Below are 27,339 nucleotides of genomic sequence, written 5' to 3' on the forward strand. Positions count from 1 at the left end.
CTACGAATGTTCCATCATAACGCTTAGAAGTATGAGTAGCAAATAAATAAGAATAAAACAGAAGTTCCCTGCCTGCTTGCTCACTGCCTCTTCTGCTTTGGTGTTTATAACACTCAGCTCTGAGATGCCAATCAAAAGTACCTGTGGGACAAATGCATGAGTGTAGCCTAAAACATGACGCAAAGGAGCCTTTGTAATTTTACTTTAAAAAAGAAAAACTCCATTCTTCAATTATTTTTTAGTATGCTCACCTCCATGAAATCCTTCTATACATCTTGTCCCTCAGCCCAGGCTGTGATGGCCATCATGGATGGGAATTATTTGATGCCCATCGTTCTGCCCAGTTATATCAGTGGACGTGCCCAGGAGCAGCTGCTCTAGATTCATATTACACCTCACAGTGCACATCAGCCCATGGGTTTCCCTTCTTGCCCGCATCCTCAAGAGCAGATACGGTGCTATTGACAACTGTACAGTAACTCCAAGAGTGGGAGTTGAGGATGAAGTTCCTGGACCTTCTGTAAGGCCACTGGAAAAGAGGACTTCTCCCTTGATACGTTCATGACATTGTACTAGTTAAAACTGAACTATTTTTAAAAACTGAATTGCCCATTGATTAAGTTGAAAGGGTCATTTCTTAACTTAGTAATGTGTTCAGGAAAAAAAAAAACAGAGGACAAAGTACTATTTACATTACTATTCCATTTGCAGTGTTTTTTATTGGCTCTCTGTGGATCTATGAAATAAACTGAAGGAGGCGGAGCCAAGATGACTGCGTGAGTAGGACTGTGGGAATCTCCTCCCAAAAACATATATATTTTTGAAAATTCAACAAATACAACTAATCCTAAAAGAGATACCAGAAGACACAGGACAACAGCCAGACTACATCCACACCTGCGAGAACCCAGCACCTGGTGAAAGGGGTAAGATACAAGCCGCAGCCCGGCGGGACGCAAGGCCTCTCACCCCAGCTCCCAGTGGGAGGAGTCGGAGCGGGGAGGGAGAGGGAGCCCAGGACTGCTAATCACCCAGACCTAGCCATCCGCACCAAAGTGCAGACACAGTGCACACATGGGGTGCTAGAAACTAGGGAAACAGGAAAGTAACCTGTGAGCAGGTCCTGAAGCTGGCGCCCCTGAGACAAAGTAAGGCAAGTGCTTTTTGAAAGTCTTAAAGGGACAGGGATCCCACAGCTGGACGGAAGCATCACGGGTCACAGTCCAGCAGCTGGAAATTCCAGGGAAATCTGGGCTCCCTAACCCTCAGGGCAGCAGCTCTGAGACCCCTCATGTAGGTTAACAGCCAAAAAGCCCCCCGTGCATCACCCATCGGGAGCCCCGCCATAGCAGAGCAGAAGCCTGAGGCTGGCCACACCCACTGCAAAGGAGCTTCCTCCATACCGGCTAGGCAAGATACAGTGACACAGTCTACACACAATTACACAACACAACCCACGAGGGGTCGCAGTTGTCCCAGTAAAGAAAGGCCAGGAGCAAGTGGAAAGGGTCTTGGTTCTCCCAGCTGACAGACAAGTCAATAGCTCACCATTGTACCTATCAACATGAAAAGGCAAAAAAATTTGATCCAGACAAGACTAACCCAGACAGCGTCGACATCTTCTACATCTTCCCCTGAGAAGGAACCTGGGGAGATAGATTTAACCAATCTTCCTGAAAAAGAATTCAAAACAGAAGTCATAACCATGCTGATGGACTTGCAGAGAAATATGCAAGAACTAAGGAGGGAGAATACAGAAATAAAACAAGCTCTGGAAGGACTTCAAAACAGAATGGACGAGATGCAAGAGACCATTAATGGACTACAAAACAGAGAACAGGAACACAGAGAAGCTGATGCAGAGAGAGATAAACGGATCTCCAGGAATGAAAGAATTTTAAGAGAATTGTGTGACCAATCGAAATGGAACAATTTCTCTATTATAGGGGTATCAGAAGAAAAAGAGAGAGAAAAAGGGATACAAAGTGTCTTTGAAGAAATAATTGCTGAAAACTTCCCCAAACTCAGGAAGGAAATGACCTCTCAGACCACAGAGGTACACAGAACTCCCATGACAAGGGATCCAAGGAGGGCAACACAAAGACACATATTAATTAAAATGGCAAAGACCAAAGACAAGGACAAAGTATTAAAGGCAGCTAGAGAGAAAAAAAAAGGTCACCTACAAAGGAAAACCCATCAGGCTATCATCAGACTTCTCAACAGAAACCCTACAGGCCAGAAGAGAATGGCATGATATACTTAATGCAATGAAACAGAAGGGCCTCGAACCAAGACTACTGTATCCAGCACGAATATCATTTAAATATGAAGAAGGGATTAAACAATTCCCAGACAAACAAAAGTGGAGGGAATTTGCTCCCACAAACCACCTCTTCAGAGCTTCTTACAGGGACTGCTCTAAATGGGACCACTCCTAAAAAGAGCACAGAACAAAACACCCAACATATGAAGAAGGGAGGAGGAGGAATAAGAAGGGAGAGAAATAAAGAATCATCAGACCATGTTTATAATAGCTCAAAAAGCGAGTTAAATTAGACAGTAAGATAGTAAAAAAGCTAACCCTGAACCTTTGGTAACCACAAACTTAAAGACTGCAATTGCAATAAGTACATACCTTTCAATAATCACCCTAAATGTAAATGGACTGAATGCACCAATCAAAAGACACAGAGTACTACAATAGATAAAATAGCAAGACCCATCTATATGCTGCTTACAAGAGACTCACCTCAAACCCAAAGACATGCACAGATTAAAAGTCAAGGGTTGGAGAAAGATATTTCACACAAACAACACAGAGAAAAAAGCAGGTGTTGCAATACTAGTATCAGACAAAATAGACTTCAAAATAAAGAAAGTAACATAAGATAAAGAAGGACATTACATAATGATAAAGGGCTCAGTCCAACAAGAGGATATAACCATTCTAAATATGTATGCACCCAATACAGGAGCACCAACATATGTGAAACAATTACTAACAGAATTAAAGGAGGAAATAGAATCCAATGCATTCATTCTGGGAGACTTCAACACACCACTCACTCCAAAGGACAGACCCACCAGATAGAAAATAAGTAAGGACACAGAGGCACAGAACAACACACTAGAACAGATGGACCTAATAGACATCTACAGAACTTTACTTCCAAAAGCAACAGGATACACAGTCTTCTCAAGTGCACATGGAACGGTCTCCAGAATAGACCACATACTAGGCCACAAAAAGAGCCTCAGTAAATTCCAAAAGATTGAAATCCTACCAACCAACTTTTCAGACCACAAAGGTATAAAACTAGAAATAAATTGTACAAAGAAAGCAAAAAGACTCACAAACACATGGAGGCTTAACAACACGCCCCTAAATAATCAATGGATCAAAGACCAAATCAAAATGGAGATTCAGCAATATATGGAAACAAATGACAACAACAACACAAAGCCCCAACTACTGTGGGACACAGCAAAAGCAGTCTTAAGAGGAAAGTAGATAGCAATTCAGGCATATTTAAAGAAGGAAGAACAATCCCAAATGAACGGTCTAATGCCACAATTATCGAAATTGGAAAAAAAAGAACAAATGAGGCCTAAGGTCAGCAGAAGGAGGGGCATAATAAATATCAGAGAAGAAATAAATTAAATTGAGAAGAATAAAACAAGAGAAAAAATCAATGAAACCAAGAGCTGGTTCTTTGAAAAGAGAAACAAAATAGATAAGCCTCTAACCAGTCTTATTAAGAGGAAAAGAGAGTCAACACAAAACAACAGAATCAGGAATGAGAAAGGAAAAATCACGACGGACCCCATGTAAATACAAAGAATTATTAGAGAGTACTATGAAAACCTATATGCTAACAAGCTGGGAAAAGTAGGAGAAATGGACAACTTCCTAGAAAAATACAACCTTCCAAGACTGTCTCAGAAAGAAACAGAAAATCTAAACAGACCAATTTCCAGCAACGAAATCGAAGTGGTAATCAAAAAACTACCAAAGAACAAAACCCCTGGGCCAGATGGATTTACCTCGGAATTTCATCAGTCATACAGAGAAGACATAATACCATTCTCCTTAAAGTTTTCCAAAAAATAGAAGAGGAGGGAATACACCCAAACTCATTCAATGAAGCCAACATCACCCTAATACCAAAACCAGGCAAAGACCCCACCAAAAAAGAAAACTACAGACCAATATCCCTGATGAACGTAGATGTAAAAATACTCAACAAAATATTAGCAAACCAAATTCAAAAATACATCAAAAGGACCATACACCATGAGCAAGTGGGATTCATCCCAGGGATGCAAGGATGGTACAACATTCGAAAATCCATCAACATCATCCACCACATCAACAAAAAGAAACACAAAAACCACATGATCATCTCCATAGATGCTGAAAAAGCATTCGATAAAATTCAACATCCATTCATGATAAAAACTCTCAGCAAAATGGGAATAGAGGGCAAGTACCTCAACATAATAAAGGCCATATATGATAAACCCACAGCCAGCATTATACTGAACAGCGAGAAGCTGAAAGCATTTCCTCTGAGATCAGGAACCAGACAGGGTTGCCCACTATCCCCACTGTTATTCAACATAGTACTGGAGGTCCTAGCCACGGCAATCAGACAAAACAAAGAAATACAAGGAATCCAGATTGGTAAAGAAGAAGTTAAACTGTCACTATTTGCAGATGATATGATACTGTACATAAAAAACCCTAAAGACTCCACTCCAAAACTACTAAAACTGATATCGGAATACAGTAAAGTTGCAGGATACAAAATTAACACACAGAAATCTGTAGGTTTCCTATACACTAACAATGAATCAATAGAAAGAGAAATCAGGAAAACAATTCCATTCACCATTGCATCAAAAAGAATAAAATACCTAGGAATAAACCTAACCAAAGAAGTGAAAGACATATACCCTGAAAACTATAAGTCACTCTTAAGAGAAATTAAAGGGGACACTAACAAATGGAAACTCATCCCATGCTCATGGCTAGGAAGAATTAATATCGTCAAAATGGCCATGCTGCCCAAAGCAATATACAGATTTGATGCAATCCCTCTCAAATTACCAGCAACATTCTTCAATGAACTGGAGCAAATAATTCAAAAATTCATATGGAAACACCAAAGACTCCGAATAGCCAAAGCAATCCTGAAAAAGAAGAACAAAGTAGGGGGGATCTCACTCCCCAAGTTCAAGCTCTACTACAAAGCCATAGTAATCAAGACAATTTGGTACTGGCACAAGAACAGAGCCACAGACCAGTGGAGCAGATTAGAGACTCCAGACATTAACGCAAACATATATGGTCAATTAATATTTGATAAAGGAGCCATGGACATACAATGGCGAAATGACAGTCTCTTCAACAGGTGGTACTGCCAAAACTGGACAGCTCCATGTAAGAGAATGAAACTGGACCATTGTCTAACCCCATACACAAAAGTAAATTCAAAATGGATCAAAGACCTGAATGTAAGTCATGAAACCATAAAACTCTTAGAAAAAAAGATAGGCAAAAACCTTTTAGACATAAACATGAGTGACCTCTTCTTGAACATATCTCCCCGGGCAAGGAAAACAACAGCAAAAATGAACAAGTGGAACTATATTAAGCTGAAAAGCTTCTGTACAGCAAAAGACACCATCAATAGAACAAAAAGGAACCCTACAGTATGGGAGAATATATTTGTGAATGACAGATCTGATAAAGGCTTGATGTCCAAAATATATAAAGAGGTCACACGCCTCAACAAACAAAAAACAAATAATCCAATTAAAAAATAGGCAGAAGAACTGAACAGTTCTCCAAAAAACAAATACAGATGACCAAAAGATACACGAAAAGATGCTCCACATCGCTAATTATCAGAGAAATGCAAATTAAAACTACAATGAGGCATCACCTCACACCAGTAAGGATAGCTGCCATCCAAAAGACAAACAACAACAAATGTTGGCGAGGCTGTGGAGAAAGGGGAACCCTCCTACACTGCTGGTGAGAATGTAAATTAGTTCAACCATTGTGGAAAGCAGTTTGGAGGTTCATCAAAATGCTCAAAACAGATCTACCATTTGACCCAGGAATTCCACTCCTAGGAATTTACCCTAAGAACGCAGCAATCAAGTTTGAGAAAGACAGATGCACCCCTATGTTTATCGCAGCACTATTTACAATAGCCAAGAATTGGAAGCAACCTAAATGTCCATCAGTAGATGAATGGATAAAGAAGATGTGGTACATATACACAATGGAATACTACTCAGCCATAAGAAGTGGAAAAATCCAACCATTTGCAGCAACATGGATGGAGCTGGAGAGTATTATGCTCAGTGAAATAAGCCAAGCGGAGAAAGAGAAATACCAAATGATTTCACTCATCTGAGGAGTATAAGAACAAAGGAAAAACTGAAGGAACAAAACAGCAGCGGAATTACAGAAACCAAAAATGGACTAACAGGTACCAAAGGGAAAGGAACTGGGGAGGATGGGTGGGCAGGGAGGGATAAGGTGGGGGAAGAAGAAGGGGGGTATTAAGATTAGCATGCATGGGGGGGAGGGAGAAAGGGGAGGGTGGGCTGCCCAACACAGAGAGGAAAAGTAGGGATTCTACAACATTTTGCTAAGCTGATGGACAGTAACCGTAATGCAGTTGTTAGGGGGGACCTGATATAGGGGAGAGCATAGTAAACATAGTACTCTTCATGTAAGTGTAGATTAAAGATTTAAAAAAAAGAAAGAAAGAAAGAAAGAAAGAAAGAAAGAAAGAAAGAAAGAAAGAAAGAAAAGGGGGATTACTCCTTGATAGGATGAAACTACTGGTAAATCAAAGATCAACGCATGCTTTAAATATCCTTAATGTTGATCACTTAAAGGGTGTCAGAGGATCAGCTATGGAGGTACTCTTTTCTGATAATATTCCTTTCTCTTAATAATAGAAAAAAAAAAAAGCAGTCCCTGTGTGCTGACCTCCAATGAGTTCTGCACAGTGGTATAGAGGACATGTCAAAGTGTGGGCAAAGGGTCTGTTTGTTTCTATGCAGAAGATCAAGGCCTAGCTTGGATACCCAGAAAATGAACTAAGATACAATATGAGGAGGAGCTTCCGGCATCAGCACTCTCTGGAGGACTCGTGCCGGGGGATGATCTTCAAAAAGCCTCCACAGGGATCCGGGTGATGCTGCAGTCGTGGCTGCGTCCAACCCACCGTTTAATGGACTTGCCATTGGAATGAGGGCGGAGATGTCTAGGCTGGCATGTGCATACAGTGAGACAACGAATTTGACCGGATCTGTACTGTTGGAACTCAACCAGGAGTTGGGAGGGGTGCAAGGTGTAGCACTCCAAAATCTTATGACTATAGACTATCTACGGTTAAAAGGACATATGGGAGGTGAACAGATCCCAGAAATGGGCTGCTTTAATTTGTCTGATTTCTCTCAGACTGTTCAAGTACAGTTGGACAATATCCATCATATCATAGACAAATTTTCACAAATGCCTAGGGTGCCTAAATGGTTTTCTTGGCTTCACTGGAGATGGCTGGTAATTATAGATTTGCTTTGTTTATGTGACCGTATTCCTATTATGTTAATATGTGTGTACAAATTAGTTAGTAGTTTAAAACCTATACATACTTAAGGTACTCTACAAGAAGATATGTCAAAGAAATAATCAATCCTCCCATGTTTTCTTCCATATGCTACCTCTATAGCTTTTCTTCTTCCTTCCTAATTACAACCCTTAAATAGAATTCGTGCCTCATATCGAAGTTACCGAGTATCATAATTCCTCCAGGTGGTAAAGATACCTCGAGACAAGTGCTGGGCATAGAAGCCACAGGGCATAAATCTGCAAAGAAGTAAAAAGCTAACCTTTTCAAACAATATGGCTTCTCTCTCACTTACCAACTTTACATTTCCCTGTATGGCCCCGGAAGATGACTGGTCAGCCAGAGACGGGTAAGATTCCTCAAGGGAGGAACAACCTAAGACAGGCACAGTTGCAGGGGGGCCATCAGGTGAGAAATTGGGGATCAACAGAGGTGAGGCTCAGAACCTCATCCCCCCTGCTTTGAGAGAAATCTTCTGCATCCGTGGATGTTTTACTGCCCTTGTCCAGCCTGGATTAATACTTAGTCCATAGGCACACACCTGATCATCTACAATTGCTCTCCTACAACACTAAACTATGTTTTCTACCTTTATCTTGCATCTACCTACCACTTCAGCATTTTATTAAAAATAAAAATAATTATAATAATAAAGGGAGAAATGTGGGATCAACATATAAATCAAGTATAAAAATCAAATGAATATTCATATTTGACCTGATTGTTTATAGTTCATAATGTGTGATCAAAACCGAAAGTTTCTGTGATGAATGCCATTGTACTGTTCACCATGTAAGAATTTATTCACTATGTAAGAATTCTTTCACCATGTAAGAACTTGTTCATTATGCTTCAGAAGATTAGAGACTGACGAGAGTTAGGCTTGAGATGGATTAATGATTGTACATTGAGTATTGACCCCCCTATACTGAACTTTATTGTTGTTAACAACCATTTGATCAATAAATATGAGAGATGCCCTCTCAAAAAAAAAAAATACATCAAAAGGACCGTACACCATGACCAAGTGGGATTCATCCCAGGGATGCAAGGATGGTACAACATTCGAAAATCCATCAACATCATCCACCACATCAACAAAAAGAAACACAAAAACCACATGATCATCTCCATAGATCCTGAAAAAGCATTCGATAAAATTCAACATCCATTCATGATAAAAACTCTCAACAAAATGGGTATAGAGGGCAAATACCTCAACATAATAAAGGGCATATATGATAAACCCACAGCCAACATCATACTGAACAGCGAGAAGCTGAAAGCTTTTCCTCTGTGATCAGGAACAAGACAGGGATGCCCACTATCCCCACTGTTATTCAAAATAGTACTGGAGGTCCTAGCCATGGCAATTAGACAAAACAAATACAAGGAATCCAGATTGGTAAAGAAGAGCTTAAACTGTCACTATTTGCAGATGACATGATATTGTACACAAAAACCCTGAAGACTCCACTCCGAAACTACTAGAGCTAATATCAGAATTCAGCAAAGTTGCAGGATACAAAATTAACACACAGAAATCTGTGGCTTTCCTATACATTAACAATAAACTAATAGAAAGAGAAATCAGGAAGACAATTCCATTCACAGTAGCATCAGAAAGAATAAAATACCTAGGAATAAACCTAACCAAGGAAGTGAAAGACCTATACCCTGAAAACTATAAGACACTCTTAAGAGAAATTAAATAGGTCACTAACAAATGGAAACTCATCCCATGCTCCTGGCTAGGAAGAATTAATATCGTCAAAATGGCCATCCTGCCCAAAGCAATATACAGATTCGATGCAATTCCTATCAAACTACCAACAGCATTCTTCAATGAACTGGAACAAATAGTTCAAAAATTCATATGGAAACACCAAAGAACCCAAACAGCTAAAGCAATCCTGAGAAGGAAGAATAAAGTGGGGGGGGGGGGGGGTATCTCACTCCCCAACTTCAAGCTCTACCAGAAAGCCACAGTAATCAAGACAATTTGGTACTGGCACAAGAACAGAGCCACAAACCAATGGAACAGAATAGAGACATTAATCCAAACATATATGGTCAACTAATATTCGATAAAGGGGCCATGGACATACAATGGTGAAATGACAGTCTGTTCAACAGATGGTGCTGGCACAACTGGACAGCAACATGTAAGAGAATGAAACTGGATCACTGTCTAACCTCATACACAAAAGTAAATTCGAAATGGATCAAACACTTGAATGTAAGACATGGAACCATAAAACTCTTAGAAAAAAACATAGGCAAAAATCTCTTAGACATAAACATGAGTGACCTCTTCTTGAAAATAGCTCCCCGGGAAGAGGAAACAAATGCAAAAATGAACAAGTGGGACTATATCAAGCTGAAAAGCTTCTGTACAGCAAAGGACACCATCAATAGAACAAAAAGGTATCCTACAGTATGGGAGAATATATTCGTAAAAGACAGATCCGATAAAGGGTTGACATCCAAAATATATAAAGAGCTCACACACCTCAACAAACAAAAAGCAAATAATCCAATTAAAAAATGGGCCCAGGAGCTGAATAGGCAGTTCTCTAAAGCAGAAATTCAGATGACCAACAGACACATGAAAAGATGCTCCACATTGCTTGTCATCAGAGAAATGCAAATTAAAACCACAATGAGATATCACCTCACACCAGTAAGGATGGCTGCCATCCAAAAGACAAACAACAACAAATGTTGGCGAGGTTGTGGAGAAAGGGGAAACCTCCTACACTGCTGGTGAGAACGTAAATTAGTTCAACCATTATGGAAAGCAGTATGGAGGTTCCTCAAAATGCTCAAAATAGAAATACCATTTGACCGAAGAATTCCACTTCTAGGAATTTACCCTAAGAATGCAGCACTCCAGTTTGAAAAAGACAGATGCACCCCTATGTTTATTGCTGCACTTTTTACAATAGCCAAGATATGGAAGCAACCTAAATGTCCATCAGTAGATGATTGGATAAAGAAGATGTGGTACATATACACAATGGATTACTATGCAGCCCTAAGAGAAAAACAAATCCTACCATTCACAACAACATGGATGGAGCTAGAGGGTATTATGCTCAGTGAAATAAGCCAGGCAGAGAAAGACAAGTACCAAATGATCTCACTCATATGTGGAATATAAGAACAAAAGAAACTGAAGGAACAAAACAGCAGCAGAAGCACAGAACCCAAGAATGGACTAACAGTTACCAGGGAAAGGGACTGGGGAGGACGGGTGGGAAGGGAGGGATAAGGACCAGAAGAAAACAAAAGGCGGCACTACAACTAGCATGTATAGTGTTGGGGGGGCACGTGGAGGGCTGTGCAACACAGAGAAGACAAGTAGTGATTTTACAGCATCTTACTATGTTGATGGACAGTAACTGTGAACGGGGATGTGGGGGGGACTGGGTGAAGAGGGGAGCCTAGTAAACATAATGTCCTTCATGTAATTGTAGATTAATGATACCAATATAAAAAAATAAAAAATAAATAAATAAAATAAAAGTGACTCCAATAAAAATATAGACTGTAATAAACATGAAATGAAATCTTAAGAAAGTTAGAAGAATTCACACTGTAGGAACATAAGAAGTTGAATTATGATCTGACTTTCAAAAGGTGGATGTACTTAGCTTTAAAATGGCTCTTAATATATATCAGGCTCTAATCCTTGGAATCTGTAAATGCGACCTTATTTAGAAAAAGGGCACAAGAAGGAGTGATTAGATTAAAGACTTTGAGATGAGGAAATTATTCTGGATTATCAGGAGGGCTTTATTATAAGACAGAGGAGGCTGTTTTACATACACACGTGCCCCGCATACAAGAAGATGTAGGAAAGATGGAGAGAGGTTTGAGACGCTAGTCTTGAAGACTGAAGTCTTATGACCACAATGAAGGAATGCCTGCAGTCACCAGAAACGGGAAGAAATGAGGAAGGATTGATTGGCCTCTAGAAACACCTCAGCAAGTGTGGTCCTGCTGACGCCTTAATTTTGGCCAAGTGATGCGGATCTCAAATCTCTGAAGTCTACTATGTAAGAGAATGTTTTAAGACACCAATTTATAGTACTTTTCTACAGAAACCAGTGAATGCTTAAAAAAACATCAGGCAGAGCAAAAAAGTTAAAAAGACATAGATACTGAGGAAGTTATGATATCACATACATTATCTGCTTTTCTAATCAAGAATTAAGGGAGAATAGACAACAAAAGGTAAAACTGAAAAAAACAATAGCAATACAGCAGGTAATTTAATAATCAGCCATAATATACCATATACAATGCTAAGAGTTAAAGATCCATCATTCAGTTTTCATGGAAATTTTATTAGAAAATTTGAGTATTAATATCTCCTATTTGCAGAAGAGGTTTAAAAAGTCCAAAAATCATAACCTCAATAGAAAATGTAATAAAAAAGAAACCCAAAATGACTAAGAAACTATACACAGATTTAAACATGCAGGAAATTCACTACAAATTTTCATGAAAAACATAGAATATAAACAAATGCATAGTTACTCCATGTAAGGAGGAGGAAGTCAATTTAATACGAGTGGCTGCATGCTGAGAGAATGATAAAAAGACATGGCTTTTTATGTGCACTTTGTTAGAAATCCATTGATGTATCCACACTGAGAATCAAGTCTAACAGTTCCACACCCAAAACCAATTCAAAGCAACTAAAGGTTGGAGAAGAGCAGCAAAGGAAACAGATGCACTTGAAGTGTCAGTGACAGGGGTAACATATGACTTAGTAAGATAGGCAAGTGGCAAATAACAAAGTATACATAGTCCCCAAGCTCATAAAATCTTACCGCAATGAACTTTTCATTCCCATCTACTCAAAACAAACCTCTCATTGAGCGTCTTTGAGTCTAGTTAAGAAAGTAGTTTTTCAAAAGGTAATTTTGATCTCCACACTTTCTTGAGGGCTTCTTTCACATCCTTGTTCCTCAGGCTGTAGATCAGGGGGTTCAGCATGGGAATCACGATCGTGTAGAACACAGTGGTCACTTTGTCAGTGTCCATACTGTTGCCGGAACTGGGCCGGCAATACATGAAAAGGATTGTTCCATGGAAGACAGCAATGGCTGTGAAGTGGGAGGCACAGGTGGAGAAGGCTTTGCGCCTTCCCTGGGCAGAGCGCATCCTCAGGATGGTGATGAAAATAAACAAGTAGGACATGAAGATGATCGTGATGGTGATGATCTCATTGCTAGTGGCCACAATGTATAGCAGCAGTCCATTCATAGTGACATCAGAGCAAGCAAGAGACAAGAGGGGGAGTAGATCACAAAAGAAGTGGTTAATCACATTCGATCGATAGGATGGGATCTGAAGAGCTAAGCACAAGTGAATCAGAGAACACACCGTCCCACACAGGTAACAACCAAACACCAGCACCACACAGAGATGCCGGGACATGGTGACCATGTACAGCAGTGGATTACTGATGGCCACAAAGCGGTCATAGGCCATCACAGCCAGCAGGAAGACCTCAGTGATGGCATAGGAACAAAATAAGTAGAACTGCACTATGCATCCCAGAAAGGAGATGGTTTTGTCCTCACTGATAATGTTGGACAACATCTTTGGCACAATGATTGTGGAGTAGCAGAAATCCACAAAGGACAAGTGGCTGAGGAAAAAGTACATGGGTGTGTGAAGTCCGGAGCTGACCTGAATCAGTGCAATCATGCCCAGGTTGCCCAAAACTGTGACTCCGTAGATCAGAAGGAACAGCACGAAAAGAAAGGCTCTCAGCTCAGGGGCGTCTGTTAGTCCAAGAAGAAGGAACTCTGCCCCAGAAGAGCAGTTCTCCATGCCCATTCCTGCCACAGGTCAGGCTTTGGAAAACAAATGGTAAGTTTTCTGTGTCTTCTAAAAAGAGAAAAAATGCATTAAAAACAGATTAATATGGACTTCAAAATTATAAAATTGGTATATTTATGAGATATATCGAACAGTATATTTATGAGGTATAACAAAAATTGTCAAAAATGAGAAATGACATGATTGTCAAAAAACTCTCAGTGGATCCTACTGATTAACACGGACTTAAGCTTCAGCAAAAACCTTAAATGACTCCAACCATTATCTAACATAGCACATTGAAATGATCATCTGGGTTTTGTGGTTTGATGGTTTTTAAAATGAGGTTCAAAAATGTACTTCAAGGTCAAAAAAAGTTAACTCCTCTTTTGGGAGAAACTTAATAATGTCTGTCCACCAGGGTAATACTTACTGTGATTCTACAAATAAATACTCTCTCTACAAATAAATACTCTCTCTTTTTTTTTAGTAGAGTCTATCAGACAAACAAATTTGAAGTTCCTTACAATTGCTATTTTGGAGAGTGTGAAAAATGTTTTTGAGTTTTGTGACTCATGTAAACTCTTTACACTTGGAATTATAAAAGAGAAATAAAATACATGCTAAAAATAATTATTTTGCATATCACACAAAGTGACTTAATCAATTGTAATAATAACAATCCATATTAAAAAGGCTTAGAAAGATGGAACTTTTATAAATTTTTCTGGAAGGCAATAAGAGGGTACATTCAAAGCATTCACCCTGATGATAATGAAAACTATATGACATTCTCTATGAGATAATTTATTCTTAATAAGCTGTTATAAGAAATATTAATTACATTGCTATAATAGTGAAAACCTATGTCCTGAGTTACACTGCAACACATTTATAATATTAGCAAAAGTAAAATTTAGTTGTTAAAAATAAAGCAACTGTTAGTACACTGCATCATATTAGAGATAGAAAATTATCATGATCCTTGGTATTAATTTTCAGAGATGGTTAAATTTTTTTAAGTGGTTGCCAAATAGCACACTTAGTGCATATAGGTAAATATAAATGATGATGTACATGCAGAGGTATGAATACATATCATAGACGTATGTGTAATCACTTTATTTAGCTATAAGTGAAAGATAAATACTTTATCCACATTGAAAAAGAGACAAGTGAAAATTTTCCCAATTCTTCTCAGGTCATTGGTCTGGGAAAGTGCTTAGGTTTTGCATTCCATATGGGACATGCCGCTGAGACATTTCCTTAAAAAAAGGCATGTGAAAGTTGAGGAACTTTATCCTTGGTCCTCCCTGTGAGACATCAGGGGATGCGTACTCATTACTTCCACACACATAAATGTAATGAAAATGGAGTGAAGAGATTCTGAACTAGAAGGATAACCTGTTTTCTCCACATCTCAATCTAGTTTTAACAAAGTGGGAACAGCACATTCCTGAAGTCACAGTTTTTCATTACCTGACCAAAAAACAAAAACAAAAACACCTATTTCCGAGTTAAAACAGGAAAACCTACTTGGAAAATGTTCTTCCCGGTGTTCTAGACTAACAATCAGAAGTTAGTTTATGGTAAATCCAAAACAAATCCAAAGGAATTCACTTCATTTTCCACGAGAGAGCGTTTGCAGGTCCTGCCTCTCCACGACCAGGTGGACGGCACATACCTTCAACCCTCAGAATTAGTGTGACAATTAGGGAGCTGTCCATGGTCATAAATTCTACCTTCTATGGTAGAAGTCAGTTGGAAAAAAGCAGTGAAAGAAGACAGAATGAAAGACAAGGGAAGACAGAGAGTGAGAAAGAGAAGATCTACTATTACGCTCTTTTCTTCCATACACATCAATGTTTGATGTTACAGAGGAAATTGTTCTAATTTCACCAACAACTGTCCTTGAATACTAACACATAAAAGCATTTTAAACAGTAAATGCACAGAAATATGGGTTCTGTTAAAACATTCTCTAAATTAGAAGAGAGATGAGCTAGGTTTATCTTTAAAATAATTATTTGCTAGGAAAATATATCCATGTCCATCCTCAAGCAACAGAGCTTAGTTCTAGCTAACAAACCTTAGTGACAGCCATTTCCTCCCAGGAGCTGATGATGTTAGGATGTGTATGGTAGACAGGGACTTATACTGTGATTTGAACTCCTGGGAAATGGGCCCCTTAACACCCAGAACAATAATTAATCTCTAGGTATAGTAAAATCTATAAAAATTAAACAATGACTACCTGTGATACAATACAAATAATAATTAATCTCTATGGAATATCATCTGGAAATTTATTATTTACGCTATCCAAATTTGGGAAACAACTGTTTAGAACCAAACACACCTTCCTTCTTTATGATATCACATTCTAATGCTAAATATGTGGGTCACAGTTCATATAGCCATAATGAAATTACACAAATACTTCTCTGATAATACTACAAAATCCCCTAAATTCCTATAGGGCACAATGACTAGAACCACTTCAGGATTTCTTTAAATGCCAAAAACGCAATGAACTTGCTGGTCGAAAAACTATCAAATAGTTCACACTTGTTGGATGCTTGTTATGTCTCTGAAAATTATGCAAGTATTAATTCATTTTATCTTTACACTAACCAGACAAGACAATAACTTGGTTTTTAGGCCAATCTTACAAAGAAGATGAGGCAGACACAGACAGTTGTAACTTGGACGAACTAAAAATAAATTGCATGTGAAGACCTAGGAGGTTCCCTGGTGTTTCCACCCATAAGAATGTGTGGAACAAAGGGCAGCCCCAGAGAGACTTCTGAGTTTGTGTTTTTTCTAAGGCATGTCTTGTGCTAGAAATCATCAAATGGGACCATGTCAATGATTTCTGTTTTAGGAGTCTCTTTCTGACCTATGTTGTCAATATAGGCCACTGTATTATATTTGTGTCTGTGTATCACTGGCTGTACAACTGTTTAGTACTTTCTCTCTTACTTTTATTTTTCCTTCTGTGGCAAGTGTGTGTTCCCTATCTTTGGTGTTCTCTGGACCTGTGTTTAGGTGTGTGTTTTTGGACCTGTGTTTAGGTGTGTGCTTTTTTAATTTCAGAAAATTCAAAGCTGTTATCTAGACACACTCTTCCCCTGGCCTGACTTCCTTCTTCTTTACTTACAAGGCTCCAAATATTGTTATTTTGAATCATATGGCTTAAATATTTCCCTGGTTTTCATTCCTCATTTCTTCTCTTTGTATGTCATTTTGGCTGTTTTTCTACTGATTTATCTTTGTGTTCACTAATTTTTACTTGACTATGTTGAGGCTAATGCCATGCCCAAGAACACAAACTTTATCTCTGTATTTTCATCATCATTTCTAGCAAGTTTATTTATTTAGCATCAGTTTCTCTGACTTTGTTAAATTCCCCATCTATTAATGCATGCTGCCACCTGTTCCACTTGTATCAATATAATTATAGTTATTTTAGGCAACCTGTCTGATATTTCTAACATCTAAGCCATTATCTGAATCTGAGGCTGTTAATGCCTTTGTTTTCTTACAGTCAATTATTTTCTCCTGTGTATTTGTGTGACATCTATATTTTTAATTGCATATTTTTGAAGGCCACTAGAAATTGAAGTAAATGGCATTTTGCCTGAAAATGACTCACATCTTTTGCTTGGCATTAAGTACAGGAAGTGAAGCTGGGCTTCATTTTTGCTAATACTATGATTACCTCAGCATACCACAAACTTCAAATTTGTCTATTGTTATCTTATATTAACAGTTTGGCCTGGTTTGCCAGTTATTCTCAATACCTAATCCATCCTAACCTTTAGGTCTTCCCTTAGCATAGACAACCAAACAAAAAAGCTTTTACATAGTAGAAAACAATCAACAAAGTGAAGAGACAGTCTAAGGAATTGGGAAAATACTGCAAGCCATACTTAATAAAGGGTTAATATCCAAAATGTAGAGAGAATTTGTACAACTAAATAGCAAGAAAAAAAAAGAGTAACATAACCCAGTTAAAAAATAGGCAGGGACCAGAAAACTTATTTCTACAGAGAAGATACACATATGATCACCAGCCATATGAAAAAAATTTCAATGTCACTAGTCATCAGAAAACTGCAAATCAAAACCACAATGAGATATTACCCCACACCTGTTAGAATGGCTCTTATCAAAAAGACCAGAGACAGCACATGTTGGTGAGAACATGGCAAAAAAGGAAGCCCAGTACACTGTTGATGGACTGTAACTTGGCATAGTCATTACAAAAAAGACTATAGAGTTTTCTCCGAAAGCTAAAAATAGAACTAGTATAAAACCAGCAATATCACTTCTGGTTGTCCATTGGAATTGAAATCTGTATTTCAAAGAGATAGCTGTACTCCTGTGTTCATCGCAGCATTATTCATAACACCTAAGATGTGGAAATGGCACAAGTCCATCGATGGGTGATTAAAGAAAAAGTGATACAATGTAACTTTTTTCAGCCTTTACAAAGAAGAGAATCCTGCCAAGAGATGCATTTCTGGTGGAATTTTATAGTTCCTCTTTGAAAATGTAACAATGATCTTTTATGAATTTCAGTTACTGAATTAACATAAGGTAATGAGAATTGTAATAATAATTAGGTACAGACAAAAATTATCAGAGCTTTATTAACATAGAACATAAATGGCCACTTCACATACATTTTTATGACAAAGTCATATACTATGCCATGTATGCTTAATAGGATTACAGTTCTGGAGAGTAAGTGGAATTAAGTGTGATTTCAGGGACAAAACAAATATACAATCTAATGATCCATGTATTTCAATTAATCATCATGGGCATAAGATAGCTATCTTATGCACTAAAAATGATATGTTTTCATTTTTCAATGAAGTTTTTGAAAGCAATTGAATATTCTAAAAGATTTATAGAATTCTAAAATTAATTCATTTAAGGGGCACTTGAATAAAAGAATTGAATAACACTAATCTAATTCATGTTCTACATAGTTACAGAAGTTACCAAAGACAATTTGAAGTCTAAAATTACAGAATGGAAAACTATCAAATGCTACAACATTATTTCTAGAAAAGAATAGTACCTGTGTGGTTGAAATTTCAATGTATCGTGTTCATTTTTGTCACTCATTAATTTTAAAACATTGATCAGAGCACTTAAACAGTATATATTTCCATTTCAAAATAAAAATTAAGGTTTTTATGTTTAACTTCACAAAAATGTAATCAGCCTTTACCAAGATGGGAAACTTAAAGACTTACAAATTGAAATGAATTATTCATGATCAGATACAATCAAGAGCAATCTAAGATCTCTGCTACTTTTCCACAATTGTTCCAGGTAAGATCAAATTAAGTAAGTGACAATGTGCAAAGGAAAGCGGGTCACTTGCGAATATACAAAATATTATTGGTTGTATTAGGTATCTGAATTTGGGGGGGGGAAAGGTTTATTTCAATTCATACTTTTAAGCTTAAAACCCCATAATCACTCAAAATTATCTCATGAGCCAAGTAAGATTGCCATCCATTAATAATTTTACCCTCAAAAAAAACCTAGAACTTCTTCTCTCGATAATTTTCTAGCTAATTTGGAGTGTTATCCAAATGAAAATAGTACATACCAGAACAAAGATAAATAAGTAATTCAAGAAAAAGTGAAGACAGAAGAAAAATAAATCTGATGTTATAAAATTTTCAAACTGAGAAACCTGTGCCTATGAGGGCAACATAGGAGAAATATTATTACTATTAGAGGAAAACTAGTGTGTCCCATATGCACAATACTCTAGGTTTGAGTAATTCTTTATTTAGATTACAACGAAAACTGACAACTTAAAATGGCAGTTACCCCACTGTGGTGGCAACACTGAGAAGAAGCAACTGGCTAAGAGAGGGACCAGAGCAAGAGGGAGATGAGTGAGGAGGACTTACACAGGGGAGACATTGTAGTGAACCCAAGAAGACAACTGGAAAGCATGCATGTGAGTATCAAGGTACATGCTGCTCCACATGCATAAGATACAACTTTGAGCATGGCAGACAGCTCCTGGGACATGGTATCTGTGTAGAACAGAGGGTTACAAAGAGCCACAAAACTGCGGAGGCCATCATGACAAAAGTGAATGAATTTGGTAACTACAAAGGTGCAAAAGAGATACAGTTGTACCATACACCCTAAAAATGAAATGTGTGTCTTCTACAAGTAGGTTACATTTCTACTTACAAATGTCAGTATTTTAGCCACAATGGAAAGCTAGTATGAAGACAAAAGTAAAAAAAAAAAAAAAAGATGATACATGTGACTTAAGTCAGAAATGACACTGCTCATAATAATGGTTATACACTGATTGCAAGTATATGTGTATGGGTATACATATTTATGACATATACATAGGGCAGGGCAGACAATGTATCTGTAATATAAGTACACTGTGAGAAAGAGAAGAGAGAGAGAAAGGGAGGGAAAAGAATCGGGGATATTTTTATGTACCATGGATTATTCTAGGTTCTTTGCCCATGACATGTAATTTAATTCACCTAACATTTATGTGAAGTATTGTTATTACTGTTTTCTCAATTTTTTGGATAAGATAGTATCTAACCTTTAAAAACCATTGGACACTGCAACAACAAAATATAATAAAGGAAACAAGAAATAAGCAATAAGCTTAAAATAGCAAAATACAAAAGGATAAAAAGGAAACATACACATGTAGAAATTTCATACTATATGTAAATCATATGACAATGATGAGTTTTTCATTGTTCAATCATACAAATTCAATTTTGAAAAGATTCGAACTTGCAACAATAGATACTGAAAGAAAGTATGGTTCTCAAGATTTCTTCATTAAACTATGAAGGTTCTAGTACCAAGCTAAATGTGTATATATGGACAAGTCCATACTCATATCCAAATAGGATATTAAAGATTGAAGAAAAGCAAAAAAAAGGATGAAATTTTGAAATATGCTCAATCTGGTCCTTCTAAATTGAAGAGGCACAAATATAAATTAATCAAAATGAATCAATCAAAACAGGCTGCCTCCTGGCTATTCTCTCTCTACTCCAACACTGCACTTACCAATCCACCCCTGCACCACACTCCACTTTGGGACTCTGGATCCTGCTAAGAAAATGGTCTCAAGGTAAATATTTTGGAGCTCACCACTTTTTTAAGAGCTTCTTTCATATCTTTGTGCCTCAGGCTGTAGATCAGGGGCTTCAGCATGGGAATCACAACAGTGTAGAACACAGTGGTCACTTTGTCAGTATCCATACTGTTGCCAGAACTGGGCCTGGAATAGATGAAAAGGATTGTTCCATGGAAGACAGTGATGGCTGTGAAGTGGGAGGCACAGGTGGAGAAGGCTTTGCGCCTTCCCTGGGCAGAGCGCATCCTCAGGATGTTGATGAGAATAAACAAGTAGGATGTGAGGATGATCGTGATGGTGATGATCTCATTGCAAGTGGTCACAATGTATAGCAGCAGCTCATTCATAGTGACATCAGAGCAAGCAAGAGACAAGAGAGGTGGTAGATCACAAAAGAAGTGGTTAACCACATTGGATCGATAGGAGGAGATCGGAAGAGCTAAGCACAAGTGCATCAGAGAACACACAGTCCCACACAGGTAACAACCAAACACCAGCTCCACACAGAGATGCCGGGACATGGTGACCATGTAGAGCAGTGGGTTACAGATGGCCTCAAAGCGGTCATAGGCCATCACAGCCAGCAGGAAGACCTCAGTTACCACACACGTGCAAAACAAGTAGACTGCACAGTGCATCCCAGCACAGAAATGGTTTTGTCTTCATTTAACACACTAGTGAGCATCTTTGGTAGGATGACTGTAGAGTAACAGAAGTCCACAAAGGACAAGTGGCTGAGGAAAAAGTACATGGGGGTGTGAAGTCGAGAGCTGACCTGAATCAGTGCAATCATGCCCAGGTTGCCCAAAACTGTGAGTCCGTAGATGAGAAGAAACACCAGGAAGAGGACGACTCTCAGCTCAGGGGCGTCTGCTCACCCGAGGAGAATGACCTCTGTCCCCTGGTGCAGTGTCCCTGGCCCATGACCCCACTTTATTAGGTTTTAAAAATATATTAGTAGTTATTTCCCATTATATGATCTCAAATTAATTTTTCAGTGTCTCCTAAAAAGTTACAAGAATAAGCAGGATAGTTAATTTTTTCAGTGAAGAAACAGGAAATTGCTTTTGTAAAGTTTAAAAAGCTTCAGATTTTATACATTCAGATTCATAGCGCTCACAATTACATCTTCAGATCAGAGAAAAGCATTCAAACTGTAGAAGCTAATATAATTCTTTAAACTAGTTCTACACAATTTAGAGCTAAGAATTGAACATAGCTAGATACCAAATATTTAATTAGCTATATAGTTTTATGAGATTCATACCCCTTTTCCTGGCAGACTCTTTGTTAGTTCTGGAGACATTGGGATCCCATAGAATAATTGTTTATATACATAGTACCTTTCTCTGTTTTCCCCTGAAATGATGAGAAGTATGCTTATTTAAATGTGGAATCAAAAAACTTGCAACAAACAAAACCCCAGGTCCAGATGGCTTCACAGCTGAACACTTAAAAATGAGCTCGTACTCATCCTTCGCAAAGTATTACAAAAAGTACAGGAGCAGGAGATACTTCCAAACACATGCTGTGAAGCCAGCTTCACTTTAATAACCAAAGCCATACTAGGACAATACCATAAAAGGAAAATTATAGACCAACATCTGTGATGAATATAGGTGCAAAAACCCTCATCAAAATATTAACAACCCAAATTCAAAAACATATCAGAAGGACCATCAATCACAACCAAGTGGGATTTATTCTGTCGAAGCAAAGATGGTACAAGATTCCTAAATCCATTAACATGACACAGCACATTAACAAACAAGGATGAAAACCATATGATCATCTCAACAGATGTGTAAAAAAATTTGACCAAATTCAACATCCATTTGTTTAAAACTCCGAAAAGAATGAGTAAGAAGAAACATGCCTCAACATAAAAAAGCCCACATACAACAATCCCACAACTAACATCACACTCAGTGGTGAAAAAAGAGAGCTTTTCCTCTAAATTCAGGAACAAGACAAAGATGCCCATTCTCACTTATTTTATTCAATGTACCACTGGAAGTCCTAGCTAAGGAAATCAGAGAACATAAAGAGATCAAAGATATCCAAATTGGTAAATGAAGTAAAACTGTCACTATTTGCATATGACATGATACTGTATATAGAAAACCCTAAAGACTCCACCAGAAAATTGTAAGAACTAATAACTGGATTCAGTAAAGTTTCAGGATACAAAATCAATGCACAGAAATTGGTTGCATTCTATATATTAACACACCAGCAGAAGGAAAAATCAGGAAACAATTCCAAAAACAACTGCATCAAAAAGAATAACATACCTAGGAACAAACCTTACCAAGGAGATGAAAGACTCTGAAAACTATAAAACACTGATGAGAGAAATTTTTTAAAAGCACAAATAAATGGAAACCTATCCCATGTACATGGATAGGCAGAATTAATATTGTCAAAACGGCTATTTTGCCAAAAACAATTTACACATTCAATGCAATCCCTATCAAAATATCAATGGCATTTTTCAATGAGCTAGAGAAAATCATCCTAAAATTTATATGGAACCACAAAAGTTCAGGAATAGCCTAAACAAACAGGAAAAAGAAGAGTTAAGCTGGGGGTATTATACTCCCTGACTTCAAGTTATACTGCAAAGCCTCAGTAATCAAAGTACAGGCACAAGAACACACCCAAAGATCAGTGGAATAGAATAGAGAGCCCAGATATAAACCCATACACATTTGGTCAATTAATATAGATAAGCCCAGCCATTAATATACAATGGGGAAAAACAGACTATTCAGTAAATGATGTTGGGAAAACTGGGCAGCTACATGCAAGAGAATGAAATAGGATTACTGTCTAACTCCATACTCAACAGTAAACTCAAAATGGATCAAAGACCTGACTGTAAGACATGAACCATAAAACTCTTATAAGAAAACCTAGGCAAAAATATCTCAAACATATATATGAACAGTTTTTTTCCAGACACATCTCCCTTGGCAAGGGAAACAATAAAAATTAACAGGTGGTACTACATCAAACTAAAAAACTTCTATACAGCAAAGGACACCATCAGCAAAACAAAAAGCTAACCTAGAGTATGGAAGAATATATTCATAAATGATTTATACAATAAGGAAATAACATCCAAAAAATATAAAGAACTCATGTGACTCAACATCAACATAACAAACAACCCAATTAAAATATGATATGGCCAGAGGACCTGAACAGACTTTTTTCCAAACAAAAAATATGGATGGCTAGCAGGCACATGAAAAGATGCTCCACATCGTTAATGATCAGGGAAATGCAAATCAAAACCACAGTAAAATATCACCTCACACTTGTCAGAATGGCCACCATATAAAAGACTAGAAATATCAAGTGTTGGTGAGGATGTGAAGAAAAGGAATGCTCCTACACTGTTGGTGGGAATGTAAATTGGTGCAGCCACTGTGGAAAGCAGTATGGAGGTTCCTCAAAACCTAAAATAGAAATTTCCAGAAACTGTACTTCTAGAAATTTAGCCAAAGGAAACAAATCTTTGATTGAAAATACATATGCACCACTATACACACATGGGTGTGCACACACCATATATGTTTCTTGAAATTGATCGAATTCTGCCTTAAATCATTGACTAAAACTTGAGTGCACATTAGATGTCCTAATGCTAGAGTTTTCTAGTGAATCACAAACATTTTGGGGCAGGCCCATGTTCCATTCAACCCACCCATTTGGGATTAATAAAAGTAAGTGATTATTCACTCCAGTTCCCTAGTTCTTTGCTATTGAGAGTACTATACCTTTATTATCAATTAGAACTTGTTGCCTTAAATTTAAAACTGTATTTACACATGTTCTTTTATATAGAAGACAGAGACAACCACCCTAACAAATGAGTTTCTGATATTTTTCTGCACACAAATGTCACATCTTGAAACACTACGCTACACCTCCTTATAAACATGTGCTCTGTGAAAATATTTTGCAGATAAAAGAAGATACATGTACCTGTATATTTATACCCACATTATTTGTGATAGCCCAGACAAGGAAGGAACCAAAGTGTTCATCAGTAGATGAATGGATGTGGTACATATACACAATAGAATATTAATTAACCATGAAAAAGGAAAGAAATTATTTTCTTTGAAACAATATAGATGGACGTGGAGGGTATTAAGCTAAGTGAAATAAGCCAGGTAGAGAAAGACAAATACCATATAATTTCACTTACATGTGGGATCTGAAAACAAAACAAAACAAAATGAAAAAAAGAATAGCAACTCAAAGACTTGGAAAAGTGACTGGTGGTTACTATGGAGGAGGAGGTGGGGTGGGTGTCTGGAGAGTGTGAGGGGGATAAAGGGGCACAAAAATATCAGTCATAATATAAGTTGGTCACAGGGATGGAAGTGCAGCATGGAGAATATAGCCAATGATGCTGTAACATCTTTCTATGTTGACAGATAGGAACTGCACTATTTGGGGTGAGGATTTCATAATGTGGGTAACTGGAGAACCACTCTGTTATATATTCAAAACCAACATCATATTGTATATCAACTTTACTTCAGTAAAAATAAATAAAAACTCATCACCAAAGAAAAGACAGTTTACCTGAAAGTGTTCATTTTTTCTGTATGTTTCTCAAGGATAAAGTATCTTTCACACTCTCTTATCCACATTTTTCTATAAAACTACCACAGTGATTTCGTTCATCATGCTATTCAATATTGGCCATTGCTCAGGGAATTGGTACATGATTCAAACTTCCTATAACTATGACATGAAACCTTACAATGACCTATTTGACAAGTTAATTCTTTACTTTGAATCTATTTGAGGAACTGAAGATGTGCATGTGAAATTGTTTTTAAAAATGCCTAGTACACATTGTGGTATTATTTATGATACTAAAACTTACAAAGTAGAGTATCAAACGACAGGGAAATGGTCAAGCTATGGTACATATATATTATGGAAAACTGTGCACTATTAACATGATATTTTTGAAGAAAATGCAGTGACCTGAAAATGGCTATGATAAAATGCTATGTTGAAAATAGTAAACCAGATACCAGATTGGACACGTAAAATATTACATGGGTTTGAAGTGTGTGAAATCACTTACACGTGATTTTTGTGTATCAATACAGTACAGTACTGAAGTGTATTTTCTCTCCTTTATGATTTGCTTAATAACACTTTATTTTTCTAGTTACTGTATTTAAGAACACAGCATATAATTAATATAACATACAAAATATGTATTAATAGACTGCTTTTGTTATAGGTAAGATTCCTTGTCCACAGGAAGCTGTTAGTAATTAAGGTGTGGAGAGAGAAAAGTTGCAAGCAGATTTTCCCCTGAGCAGAGGTTGGTGCCGCCAACCCAAGTGTTGTTCAGGGATCAACTGTATGTCTGCATACCAAAAGTAACTGTTTATTTAACCCCCACAACATCCATAAAATAGAAATACTTTATTCCCAATATTTTTAAAAAATCAATGTGGACATTTGCATGAATTCTCACAAAACACAGTGTTATGGAGGGAAAGGGAGGGTGTGATTTTTTTAAATAATGTATATATTTAAGGTCTTTAACATTAAGAAAACACCAACAAAGAATGAGAACACCCTAATTTTTCTCCCCCTCCTAACCCTTGGTAGATCTATAGGTGATATAGAGGTACCAGTTGATTATTCCTGGAGGAAGGAGAATCTGGACTAAAACCCAACCCAGCCAGGCATTTTCCCCAGCCTCCAAGTGGCTTCAAAGAGGTAAAGCATATGTGCACTAAGGAATCCCAGGTTGAAAACAAACAGTTATTCTGAAAACATGGTTTTCTTTTCCCAATGGCCAGTAAAAGTGAGTTGTATTTTTCTGACTTCAAGATAGTAAATAATCTTGAAAACCTTTTCCTATTTACAAGTCTAAAGATGAAAAATTGGGCTGTTGTTACTCACAGAACAGAAGTTCTTAACCAGGAGTGATTTGGACTCCCATGGGACTTCTGACAATGTCTGCAGATATTTTTGGTGGTGCGCAGGGAGAGGAACCGCTGACATCAGGTGGGCAGAGCCCAGGGGCGCTGATAAACATGACATTCCCCCTGACCCCCACACACCCCAGCCACACATGCAAACACCAGAGGATGACGTGGTCCAGGATGTCAGCAGTCCCTATGTGGGGAAACCTGCTGTGGAGACACACTTCACAGTGTTCAGCACAAGCCCAAGTATCGCTGTCCTTTCTGCTGAGAGGTGGGCCACCTGTGAGTGTCCCTCCATGAACAGTCCTGAGGGCTCCTCACTGCCACTCTCTGCATCAGATAACTGTCAGGGACCCTCTATGCACAGATGTGCCCCAAGAGCTTAGATAAAACAAGGCAGGACGGGTATCCCTGCCTGTCCCCCCCATTTCAGCCCAGAGCATTTCCCCCTCCGCCTACACTCCCGGGAGGTAAGACCATCACTGAGCAGGCAAGGAGCTGGGCTTGAGGGGCAGGCAGGGGGCCCTTGCTGCTCTGCTGCAGCTCTGGGGAGCCCCAGGTGAGGGCCGGGCACAGCTGGGGTGCGGGCTCCAGACACCACGGCCACTGGGGGGTCTTCATGCCTGAAGGTTATGTAAGACCTGCGCAGGGTTTGGATTCCCATCATCTTCATGTAAAGCCTCCTTCACCGAGTGCCGTA

The 27,339-nt window shown here is 38.0% G+C and overlaps 1 protein-coding gene and 1 pseudogene across 1 annotated transcript; both read right to left on the bottom strand.

The window, feature by feature from the left end:
- LOC140844340 (olfactory receptor 5L1-like) lies at positions 1-27,306 on the bottom strand (annotated as a pseudogene).
- On the bottom strand, positions 12,564-20,768 carry LOC108388572 (olfactory receptor 5L1-like). The gene is made up of 2 exons (XM_073215657.1): positions 20,676-20,768; positions 12,564-13,565 (listed from the first exon to the last, which is right to left on the bottom strand). Exon 2 carries the CDS (start codon positions 13,512-13,514, stop codon positions 12,564-12,566), a length of 951 nt encoding a protein of 316 aa, XP_073071758.1. The 5' UTR covers positions 13,515-13,565; positions 20,676-20,768.
- Positions 27,307-27,339: the final 33 nt, after the last annotated feature.

Source organism: Manis javanica, chromosome 11 (assembly GCF_040802235.1).
Source record: "Manis javanica isolate MJ-LG chromosome 11, MJ_LKY, whole genome shotgun sequence".
NCBI lineage: Eukaryota > Metazoa > Chordata > Mammalia > Pholidota > Manidae > Manis > Manis javanica.

Coding starts and splice junctions, on each gene's coding strand:
- LOC108388572 (XM_073215657.1), bottom strand. CDS start 13,514: ATGGGCATGGAGAACTGCTCTTCTGGGGCAGAGTTCCTTCTTCTTGGA.